This window comes from Esox lucius, chromosome 21 (assembly GCF_011004845.1).
Source record: "Esox lucius isolate fEsoLuc1 chromosome 21, fEsoLuc1.pri, whole genome shotgun sequence".
In the NCBI taxonomy this organism is placed as follows: domain Eukaryota; kingdom Metazoa; phylum Chordata; class Actinopteri; order Esociformes; family Esocidae; genus Esox; species Esox lucius.
In genome coordinates, this window is record NC_047589.1 from 10793438 (window position 1) to 10805985 (window position 12548).

Below are 12548 nucleotides of genomic sequence, written 5' to 3' on the forward strand. Positions count from 1 at the left end.
GACACCCTCCGGCCCCTGGCTGCGCCTAGAAATTCTGTCCATAAAAATTACGAACAGAACCGGCGAAAGGGCAGCCCTGCCGGAGTCCAACATGCACTGGGAACAATGCACTGCCGGCAATGCGGACCAAGCTCCGGCTTCAGTCATACAGGGACCTGACAGCCCTTAGCAAAGGACCCAGGACCCCATATTCCCGAAGCACCCTCCACAGGATGCCGCGAGGGACACAGTCGAATGCCTTCTCCAAATCCACAAAACACATGTGGATTGGTTGGGCAAACTCACATGAACCCTCCAGCACCCCGTAGAGGGTCTAGAGCTGGTCCAGTGTTCCACGGTCTGGACGAAAACCACACTGTTCCTCCTGAATCTGAGTTTCTACTATCGGCCGTATTTTCCTCTCCAGTACCCTGGCATAGACTTTCCCGGGGAGGCTGAGAAGTGTGATCCCCCTGTAGTTGGAACACACCCTCCGGTCTGCCATCCCAGAGGCACTGTCCCCAACCGCCACGCGATGTTGCACAGGCGTGTCAACCAAGACAGCCCCACAACATCCAGAGACTTGAGGTACTCAGGGCGGATCTCATCCACCCCCAGTGCCTTGCCACCGAGGAGTTTCTTGACTACCTCTGTGGTAGACGAGTCCACCTCTGAGCCCTCATCCTCTGCTTCCTCAATGGAAGACGTGACGGTGGGATTGATGTACTCCTTCCACCGCCCGACGACATCCCCAGTTGAGGTCAACAGCTGCCCACCTCTACTGTAAACAGCATTGGTAGGGCACTGTTCGCATACGAGCCACAACCCCGGGCCTGGCTCCAGGGTGGGGCCCCGGCTGCTCCATACTGGGCGACGTCACGGTCCTCAAAATGTTTTCCGTCATTAAAGGGTTTTGAACCGCTCTTAGACTGACCCGTCGCCTAGGATATATAGCCCCAGACAACATAGCTCCTAGGGTTACTCGGGTACTCAAACCCATCCACCACGTTAAGGTGGCAGTTCATGGAGGAGGTTATTATAAATTAAGTAAAGTACGAGGAGAAATAAAAGTGAACATATATTGAGAAGTTAGTAATTTACATTGGGGCATTAATTAATAACAGAAAGAGAGATCTTTCGCCAGGTAAGAATTCGGGGAGCGCACTTCAATAAAAATAGCCAAGACACGCTAGGGGGACGCTACACAGGGTTTAAGGCTGGGTGTCTGTAAAAGCACTTTGTGATAACTGCTGATGTAAAAACTGCTTTAGTTCTCCTTCTTAATGCGTTTGAGCCAATCAGTTGTGTGACAAGGTAGGGTTGGTATGCAGAAGACCATCATCATGTCTGTATTGTAGTAGTCCATATTATGTCAAGAAGAGCTGAAATAAGCAAAGAGAAAATACGGTGCATGATTACTTTAAGACACGAAGGTCTGTCAATATAGAACATTTTGAGACCTTTTAAAGTTTCTTCAAATGCAGTCAAGCGATATGATGAAAGTGGATTTTATGAGGACTGCCACAGCAAATGAAGACCCAGAATTACCTGCTATATCCCTGCTGCAGAGGATATGTTCGTTAGAGTTACTACCCTCTAATTAACTGCACCTGAGATTGCAGCCCAAATAAACAGACAGTTGGCTCCACCAGAATGTTAAAAAAGTATAATTAACGTACATTATTACAAAATAATCAAAATATTTTGGTCTTGTGGTTAAAGCAGGGTGTCCAAACTATTCCACGGAGGGCCATGTGTCTGCAGGTTTTCACTCTCTTCTTGTATTTGATTGACTAATTAGGTTACTAATTGGTTAGTTTCTACCCTCACCTGGTTTCTTAGGTGTGAACTGGGAACCAATTTATAGGAAAAACCAAAAACCTGCAGACACACGGCCCTCCGTGGAATGGTTTGGACATCCCTGGGTTAAAGACTTCTAGATTTTAAAATACTGACTTATTCAAATTATATAGAGTATTGGTTTTACCTATTCATAATAAAGCGTAAGAAAAACAGTAAAAGAAAAAATGTAATTCATGGGAAGGTGAGGAAAAATAAGAGGGACACCTGTGGAACTCTATGGCACAATCTTCCTTTGGGAAACTTACCCCAGTTGATGGGTCATATAACCCTGATTTATTTATTCAAATAAAAAATCTGTTAACATTTATTTTCCTTTATAGGAAAATATATTTGTTACTCCCATACATTTGTCAAGTATCTGATTAAATTTGTTGTTTAGGTTGCTTGAAAAAACGTTCATCATTATTATTAATATTAATCAATATTAATCACAATAATTCAGTTAATATAATGGCAAAGCAATGTTAGGAAACTCCAATATCAGGTCAAATTCCAGCAGAGCTCCAATGGTTTAATCCTCTAGCATGTTGATGGTCTCTGTCTACCGTATATCCAAAACAATTCTGGTGATCTTTAACCCTAAAGTTGTATTTTTGGTGAAGCACTTGACTTTACCAACACCAAAGGACTCTCCATGAGTTATGTATATACAGTGGATATAAAAAGTCTACACACCCCTGTTAAAATACCAGGTTCTTGTGATGTAAAAGAATGAGACAAAGATAAATCATGTCAGAACTTTTTTCACCTTTAATGTGATCTATAACGTGAACAATTCAATTGAAAAACTAACTGAAATCTTTGAGGGGGAAAAATAAAAAACTCACAATAACCTGGTTGCATAAGTGTGCACACCCTTAAACTAATACTTTGTTGAAGCACCTTTTGATTTTATTACAGCACTCAGTCTTTTTGGGTAGGAGTCTATTAGCATGGCACATCTTGACGTGACAATATTTGCCCACTCTTCTCTGCAAAAGCGCTCCAAATCTGTCAGATTGTGAGGACATCTGTGCACAGCCCTCTTCAGATCACCCCACAGATGTTCAATTGGATTCAGGTCTGGGCTCTGGCTGGGCCATTCCAAAACATTAATCTTCTTCTGGTGAATCCAAATTCACCAGAAGATTTGGATTTGGATGTGTGCTTTGTGTCGTAGTCATGCTGAAAGGTGAACTTCATCTTCAGCTTTCTAATGGACGCCTGAAGGTTTTGTGCCAAAATTGCCTGGTATTTGGAACTGTTCATAATTCCCTCCACCCTGACTAAGGCCCCGATTCCAGTTGATTACAGCCCCAAAGCATGATACTGCCACCACCATGCTTCACTGTGGGTATGGTGTTCTTTGGGTGATGTGCAGTGTCGTTTTTGCGCCAAACATACCTTTTGGAATTACGGCCAAAAAGTTTAACCTTGATTTCATTAGACCATTACACATTTTCCCTCATGCTTTTTGTAAGAAAATACTTCCATATTGCCACCCTACCCCATAGCCCATTCAAATGAAGAATACGGGAGATTGTTGTCACATGTAGCACACAGCCAGTACTTACCCGAAATTCCTGCAGTTGCTGTAGGCCTCAGTTTTCTTCTCATCTTTTCATCAATTTTGGAGATGTCCAGTTATTGGTAATGTCTCTGTTGTGCCAAATTTTCTCCACTTGATGATGACTGTCTTCACTGTGTTCCATGGTATATCTAATGCTTTGGAAATTATTTTGTACCCTTCTCCTGACTGATATATTTCAACAATGAGATCCCTCTGATGCTTTGTAAGCTCTCTGCAGACCATGGCTTTTGCTCTGAGATGCAAATAAGAAAATGTCTGGAAAAGAACATCTGAACTTTATTTGTGATTAATCAGTCACGTTAAATTATGGCAGGTGTGTAATGACTTCTATTTAACATGAGTTTGAATGTGATTGGTTAATTCTGAACACAGCCACATCCCCAGTTATAAGAAGTTGTGCACACTTATGCAACTTATGCGACTTTTTATATCCACTGTACGTAAACCAGAACATGTAATTGTCAGTCTATACTATCATGTTTAGGTGCACATTCATATTTAGGAGACTGTGTTACCCAGTTTATACAGATGAGAGAAATTGCCATAATGAAGACAAAATTACCTTAATTTTACCGTTTGTGTTGCGGTCACATTTTCTCAAAGAAAAAACCTAACCCTTAGGAACATTGGATAAGCTGTGACTCTGAAGGGAAATTAAGTCCAAAGTGGATTCCATAGAATTTAGAGATAAAGTAACACTAATGCATAGTTTAGAAAGGGGTACAAAATAACATCAAGGGCCGATTTTGCGGACACGTATTAATCGTAGTCTAGAACTAAAATAATCTAGCTCAATGGAGAACTATATTTTTTTGCCCAGGATTAGGCTTAATCTGACTCTGTTTGGATATCCCTGTGAGCATGCAACTAAAAGCATGAGTGTGACCAAGCTGCAATGTGGGAAAAGGTTTTTGGTTCAGATGAGACCAAGATAGAGATTTTTGGCAGAAAATGTGCTGTGTGTGGCGTAAACCTAACACAGCCTTTTTTCTCATGACAAACCATCCCTACAGTTAAGTAAGGTGGTGGCAGCATCATGCTGTGGGAATGGGTTGTACTCATCCTGCTTCCTCCAAACATGGCGAGTGGAGTTTAGACCAAAAAGCTCTATTTTTGTCTCATCAGACCACATGACCTTCTCCCATTCCTCCTCTGGATCATTCAGATGGTCATTAGCAAACTTCAGACGGGCCTGGACATGCGCTGGCTTGAGCAGGGGGACCTTGCGTGCACTGCAGGATTTTAATCCATGACGGCGTAGTGTGTTACTAATGGTTTTCTTTGAGACTGTGGTCCCAGCTCTCTTCAGGTCATTGACAAGGTCCTGCCGTGTAGTTCTGGGCTGATCCCTCATCCTGATCCTTGTGCAGGTCTACAATTTTATCCCTGATATCCTTACACAGCTCTCTGGTCTTGGCCATTGTGGACTGGTTGGAGTCTGTTTGATTGAGTGTGTGGACAGGTGTCTTTTATACAGGTAACAAGTTCAAACAGGTGCAATTAATACAGGTAATGAGTGGAGAACAGGAGGGCTTCTTTAAGAAAAACTAACAGGTCTGTGAGAGCCGGAATTCTTACTGGTTGGTAGGTGATTGAATACTTATGTCATGCAATAAAATGCAAATTAATTATTTAAAAATCATACAATGTGATTTTCTGGATTTTTCTTTAAGATTCCGTATCTCACAGTTGAAGTGTACCTATGATAAAAAAAATTACAGACCTCTACATACATGCTTTGTAAGTAGGAAAACCTGTAAAATCGGCAGTGTATCAAATACTTGTTCTCCCCACTGTAAATGCTACAAGAGTGCCTATTACAGTCAAAAGTTTACTGTGTGACCATTGGATGGTGTGGTGGTCTAATCTACTGTTTCCGGTACAATTATACTACAGCAGTACGTAATGAATTCCAACATGGCCAGGACTGGCCACCTATAAGAGTCTGGTTCCTCCCTAGGTTTCTCCCAAATACCCTACCAGGGAGTTTTTCCTTGCAACTGTGTATCAATTCTGTTGTTGCTTGCTTTTTGGGGTTACTGCTGATGTAAAGGCTTTATATAAAAAAGATTCCGTCTCTCACAGTTGAAGTGTACCTATGATAAAAAATTACAGACCTCTACATGCTTTGTAAGTAGGACAACCTGCAAAATCGGCAGTGTATCAAATACTATATATACCAAAACACATAAGCCTTCTATTACAAAGGAAACTGGCTCTACCAAATATTAATATAGAGAGGTTGAATAGTTATGCAAGAAATATATTAAATTTTTTGTAGCCTTAATTTATTTTAAGTGTCAGTGTTTTAAAATAAAATAGCAAACAATGTAGAAAAAAACACCTCCAAGTGAAACTTTTGCTTTTGCCCTAAATTCAAATGTTGCTTGATATCCATTGTATGAATTAATTAACTTCATACAAAAAAGAAACATTACCTAAAACAGAGGAGCTTAGCTGGATCAGTTAATTGGCTGTACCTGCAGTTATTCCATTTTCAACATTTTCAGTCATGAAGTACCTGCAAGAAACCCACCAGCTACTTCATTACCAAAAAATATAGCAGGTTTGATATGGCTGTGAAAGCGCAGTCACTGCAGTCAGCTGTGATATTGTAGATTCAGTTGCAGAAAAACTGCAATGTACTGGATTTTTGCAGCAAATTTACAGCAGGGACATTTTTCTTGAGATGTAGTTATTTGTTAGACGCAGCAACATATACTACTGGATATATATATATATATATTTTTTTTTTACATGATAAACCGCCCCTCCTCTGGGGTCCTTGGAAGAATTGTGTGGAATTATGCAATGAAGAACATTCTAAAATTCTAAGAAAACTTGTTGAACGGCTAATGTTTAGTGTACTATAGTTCCAGACAATTGCGTCATAGACAAAATCTATGAAACAAAAATCAATATTTTTTGGCCATCGTACAACATTTGCTTAACATTAGGTTAGGATTGTGATATATATTTAAATATACTTTTAAGAGAATGTATATGCTTTATTTGACAGAAGTATGGTGGAAATATGGGAGTTTTTAGTTTAAGAGCATTGACCAGATTATAAACCATGCTGCTGCAGTACATGGGCACCAAAGCCACTGTAAGATTATATAAAGTTTACGTTTGATGTTGATTCTAGAACATGATACACATTTGACCTCACTCTGTATTGTCCTCATTCATGTCTATCACTATCTGAATTAAATAATTCAAAGCTTTCCTGATGACAATCGCAGGTGGGTTAATCCCCCCGCACCCCAGAAAATAGAGGAAGGAATCTCATTAAATTTGTCAAATTAAAAACTTTGGTTTCCTTTAATGTTTTACAACATTTCGTTCAGCAATATGAATAAAATGCAGGTGTCTGCTTAACATTCTTTTGGCACAGCAACGGTTTATCCACTAGATGGTGGTCTGCAACCATCCTATTGTACAAGATCACATTTTCATATACTATGAGCTTGCAGAGAAGGTGGGTTTCACAAACTTACCTACCATTCAATGGAGGATAATAAAGTAGTACCAACCACCATGACATTTTAGTTAATTGTTACAAAACAGTGTAATGAAGTTTTATTGAAAAAAGCTGTACAATCACATTTGAGTTAATGTAGAACATTCAGTGCTGATTTTCCTTCCTTATAACACATTTCAGCAGCTCATAAGCTGGAAAAACAGGATTACTTTCCACTTGAAGAAATTATTTCCTGGTCAAGGAAAATCACATTGTATCAACTCCATGCGCAATTTTAGTTGTAGACCTCTGTGCTCCCAGCGCTTGACAGTAGCCAGGGTAACTGTTGGAATTTAGAACACCTGATACTAATAACTGGCTGATAAATCATATCAGGTCAGTTTTTACTATGGTTGGAGTGACTGGAGGGTATTTCTAGAAACAGCTTGAAAGCCCCTGGATCTACAAAGAAGTCACTTAAAATTGGTGCAACCATGTGGCCTTCAACCTATGGAATGTTCAAAACCTGGCACCAGCAATTTGGAAACACTGGAGTTTAGTGTTTTTAATGTTAAATCAACTAACAATTTATAGCAGCATTAATATATTGGGCTGGAGACAGTTGTCCCTTAGCATGTGAGAGATGGGGCACAAGTTAAGAGAATACATTTATAATTGCATACGATTGCTTCTTACATTAGGGTAGCAGGAGGTTGACTTGGGTCACTGTAGGAAAATACATTTCTCATTTGGGTTTCAAGCTGAAAACATTTAAGGACAGTTTACAGATTTCATTATGAATACTCTGCTGATAACACATTCTGTTATATGGATACACATTACTTTTATTTATTTGCAATAGAGCATGCTAAATGTTACGCAACCTGAGCAGACATAAGAGAATCTTAAGATAAGACATTAACAACTGTATGTATACTGTATTTCAATCTCACATTATCAACACATTCATATAAATCTGTGAAATCGCAATGTATATAAAAGCACATGCATTTTATTTGTATATATCTATATATCAAAAATGGGAAAAAGGATTAACAACAATAGTATACGCCTTCATTAACATGATGCAAAGTAACTGGATGAAAACCACAAAATGAATCATGGGTACTGTAGATCAGTGAAAATCCCAAAAGGCAGCAGTGGTTTCTTGGGGATCTAACACAGGCTCTGTTGCAGCCATTCTGAAGCCAGAGGTTTTGATTGACATTTGATCGGCAAAGATGACAAACAGATTGCAAGGTCACTCCTCCTCAGAAGTGTAAAGGCGGTACAACAACGTGACAAAAGCTGCAGCCAAAGCGGGTATCAACCAGTTAGTCCAACTGTTGAGGGGAAAGAAACAACAAAGAGATAAAACGTCAAAAAATTGCAATATTGGTTCCTTGAGAAACCAGAGCCATACCGGCATTGAAAACAATTAACCTGTACAATTTAAAAAGTATGAAAGACTGCATGCAGCCAATTTTTTAAGTCGTATTCCTATACGTACCTTGAGGTCTCCACGACTGGGTTTGCAAGCGATTCCTAAAGGAAAGGAAAGGGTTTACGTCATTTGTATCAAGACTATGAGTAGGCTTGTCTTTATGATGAATGTTAATGCTTCTCTTTTGATGCTCATTGTAAAATACAAGGTTTTCAAAAGACCGTTGCCACATCTGAAACCATATAAAACCACACAGCGTGCTAAAATATCACATGATTAGAGTAAACGATCCCATTGGAGGTACAGTGACTTCATATTCAAATTCATTACTTCTACTTACTGAAGGTTTAACCATCTTCGGCCTGTCATCCTACAGGGAAGAGAGGGAGGAAAGCAGGGTGGGACAGAGTAGGAAGGACAAAAAGGCTGTTTGTCATTGACAGTTGGCATGCACTGAAAACATTTAGAACTAGGCCTTGCCTAGATTACTTAGATTACGCTATCTGTGGAAAATAGCTGAGAACTAAATTAATGATATCCTACCCAGTTAAGCTAACATTAGCCAATACCAACTGATTCATTAATTTATCAAACACACTCAAACGACCCGGCCCCGGATAAAGCGGAAGATGATGAATGAACACTCAATGCATATATGAAGAGAGATCCTCCATAGCTATGATGCAGCCTACACATTGTGGTATGTTGCAAATCTAACATTGCTTACCAATGTGGTCATTTTCAGCAAGACTATGGGACTACTGAAGTATACTACATGATATCATGGACATCTTCATTAAGCCAAGATGCTGTATAGAGAATGTAAGTACAGCTAATGCAATCATGTTTACATTCACTGAACACTACAGAGGGTACCTCACAATTTCAATAGGTTTGGTTTAGCCACAGTCGGGTTTAGCAGCCACAATCACTCGTTCAGTGTCACACTTGTTTCGGGCAGAGCATACCACAAAGAAAGGCCACATGAAGAAATCTGATAGTGTAAGAATGTACATTCACTGTCTAATAGGAACTTAAATGTAGTCATTCCTTACAATTCAGCCCCATGCCTAAACATTTAAAAAAATATTGCCTGCTAGTTACGAATGTACATAAAAAACAAAATAACTATGAATTCATTTGGTTTGACTTCATAGTGTATACATGGCCTTGATATAGAATCTATGGTTTACAATAACTTGGAATATAACATGGAATATAAGCTGTACCACTCAAATCAAATAACATTTCATAAAGGTTTGATGGAAAATAGAAAGATTTGGTGCTCGTGGGTGTTGCTTGTGTATACCTTTCTGTCCAATGAAACAACTTCTGGACAATATTCCTGTTGACTTTAAAACAGCCCTTTTGGCTCAAGAGCAAAGAAGAGAGCTTACTGGGTGCAGTTCTCCAACAACAAAGGTGGCGGCCATCTCTCTAGCATCTGACGAGTGCCCCACATCTTCGAAGCTCTCCGTGGCATCGCCACCGGCCTGCTCCCTTAAGACCTCCTCTCCACCTGGGTGCTGAAGGGCATGACGGGTAATGTATTTACTTAGAAGGCTCTCCTTCCTATATGCAAATACAGTGTCTTCGGAAATCATTGACCCCATTGTATGCAATGACATGGCAATTTACACGAAAAACCAAATGTTGAAACGGAGTGGAATGCCAGTTGAAAAACAGTAGCACCTCGCAACACATCAACCCAATTAAATGTATTGTTTTGGCAGAGCTCCAAAACATCCTCACAAAATTATTTTCTTATGTAGAAAAACACCACTTGACACAGCAAATAAGCTTTTAACAGAACCTTTCAAATGACAAACATCAATTATAGAACCAGACAAAATAATTACTGTGGTTTTTCTGATTTTCTTAAGAGTGATTTATGTAATCCACCTGTCCATAATGCTCTATGTACATCAAAGTTCAATTCAAGAAAATAACTTGATGGATAAACTAAACAAGCTAGCATTGTTGCCCCAAGTATAGCAGCTAAGGAGCCTCAAATACTCATGCATTACTTGAACAGACTGGAATTTCTTTTTTTGGGAGGGTAACATTGTTTGGATTTATCTGCCAGTTATCTATGTTTCTTCAGACAAACAGTCCCAGAGCTGGAGGAAGGGAGACTGGGTCTGCCTTTCCATACAGTGGCAGGTGTGCACCGAACATTATAGCATCATACATTACAACACAGAATGAGAATGGCTGGGAAAATGATAAAACCCCCCACAACATGTGTAGCTGTGTGTGGTGAACCCCACACACATCTGTCAAGAACAAACTTCACTTTCTGCAAGGTAAATCATTAAAGCGACTGGATTTCACACTAGCTTTAGAGGATTTAACGGGACGTGTAAAGCTGAGTGAGCAGCTTCTGTCACAGACTTCTACTTAAATATAAGTGTAAAAAGAATTTGTGTATAAACATTAACCACACTTGACAGTGTTGTTGACCCTAACAACCTTGGAGGCTCTTGAAATGCAACATTCAGTAGAAATGGTAGAGCTTGGACTTAGAGCTCTATTCAAACCTCCAAGGTTGCCATGGAGATTTAGAGATATGGCCTTAGAAACAGCCTGAGATCAATTCTGCCATTTACTTGTGGTATTCCAGGAAAAAGTCAAAAACACAAAAACATTTGGTTGAACTCAATGAAAAGGATGTGTCCTGCTGAACTTGTTAAGTGGTATTGCCCTGAATTAGGAATTACCAAATTGCATATAAACGTGTGGGAGGACAGCCTTTTAAAACATTACCAAATTCACATTCTTAACTATATATTGCATACACATAACATTTTGATGAAATACTAGGACAGCAACTGCTTATTGCTGGAGAAGGGTCTAGAATAGACCATAGGCTCAACACCAGGTGTTTATGATAGCTATGGTCTAAAATCACAAAACCTGTGAGGCTGGTTCAAAGACAGGAACATTAAACCGCGATCTTCTACTGGTCTGCCTTTCTCTCTGAGCTCTGCTATCTGATCTCAAAAAAGTAAAGGGACCCTGTGCCCAGCAGTATGAACTCAGATGGGAAGTGTATTCCCTGGGGATATTAAACGTCCTCGCCTGAACCCAGGCACGGATCTCGTTGGCTGCTTTACCAACTTCATTGTTATACTATTTTATCTGGCCATCTTATTGGCAATACTAGTCGATATTGTACTACCAACAGTAGACTAAGCCTATCCAATGGAATCCAAAGAACGAAATTGCAGTTCACTGATTAGTTAAGAGTTTAAGATAGAAAATTTAGTGAATTGCCTCCATTATTCTACTTCTTAAACTATGCACAGAATGGTATGAACTAACTACACGTCAGTATTACGCCTAGTTAATAACTGTTCAGACAACGGACCATGGTTTCAATGTAACTAAGCACACTGTCGCTTTGCTACAAGCTATCCCTAATATTGAACCAATATGGTGGGGGCGATTAGTCTACATCAAATCTGATTGGCTAACGTTATAAAATGAACTATTCGTGTACCAAATTTTCTCACCTCCTCCAGAAATTTGGTGACATCAAAGACTTTGTGGTTTATTATAATCCAAGTACTCTTGAAAGAATTCCTTTCCTCGATTTCTGAAAGCCGATAGTATTTTACAGACTGTCCGTTCTTCGCTTTATCCTCCATTTACCTTTAAATAAATATTTATGATTTTAATGTGAATTCAATAAATGCTTTTTAAATCGTACTGTTAATTCGATGCAGTAACTTTGAAGGCATACAGACATTCAATCTAGTTACAGAGTTCAGAGTTTCTATTGTAGTTCCTAGCACGTAGACGGAACCGCCCCTATATTTGCCCATGGTTGCGATGATTGGTTATTTGTAAATTTCCTGAGACTCTGAGGCAATCCTATTGGCGTACTAGATTGCCAGGAGAATCCCATTCAGGATGTTGACTAGGGTAAAGGTCACCAAAGTTCATATCGAGGTCCTACTTGTCACGCAATACGATAAAATGAAGTTAACCAAATAATAATGAAATGCGGGTCAAGATGCAAGCGAAGCTTAAATATGTTACTTGGGCTAATGCACAGCCTAATGTAAAACAATGCATAAGAAACAACAAGACAACTGTGATATAATAGTGTAGGATGTTATTGTGAGATGTATTTTTGAAGCAATGCACATGCTATTTATTTTACTTGAAACGTATTGGCCATGTTTGAGTGAATCATAATGTATCATGGGATAATTGAGTGTGAA

At 39.4% G+C, this 12548-nt stretch overlaps 1 protein-coding gene across 1 annotated transcript; it reads right to left on the reverse strand.

The window, feature by feature from the left end:
• Positions 1 to 6979: 6979 nt before the first annotated feature.
• LOC105028294 (cytochrome b5) lies at positions 6980 to 12111 on the reverse strand. The gene is made up of 5 exons (XM_010900927.4): positions 11835 to 12111; positions 9717 to 9845; positions 8660 to 8689; positions 8386 to 8420; positions 6980 to 8218 (listed from the first exon to the last, which is right to left on the reverse strand). The coding sequence occupies exons 1-5, from the start codon at positions 11967 to 11969 to the stop codon at positions 8137 to 8139; spliced, it is 411 nt and encodes a 136-aa protein (XP_010899229.1). The 5' UTR covers positions 11970 to 12111; the 3' UTR covers positions 6980 to 8136.
• Positions 12112 to 12548: the final 437 nt, after the last annotated feature.

Coding starts and splice junctions, on each gene's coding strand:
- LOC105028294 (XM_010900927.4), bottom strand. CDS start 11,969: ATGGAGGATAAAGCGAAGAACGGACAGTCTGTAAAATACTATCGGCTT. Junction 9,846..11,834: donor TCACCAAATTTCTGGAGGAG/GTGAGAAAATTT, acceptor CATGCCCTTCAG/CACCCAGGTGGAGAGGAGGT. Junction 8,219..8,385: donor CCAGTCGTGGAGACCTCAAG/GTACGTATAGGA, acceptor TCCCCTCAACAG/TTGGACTAACTGGTTGATAC.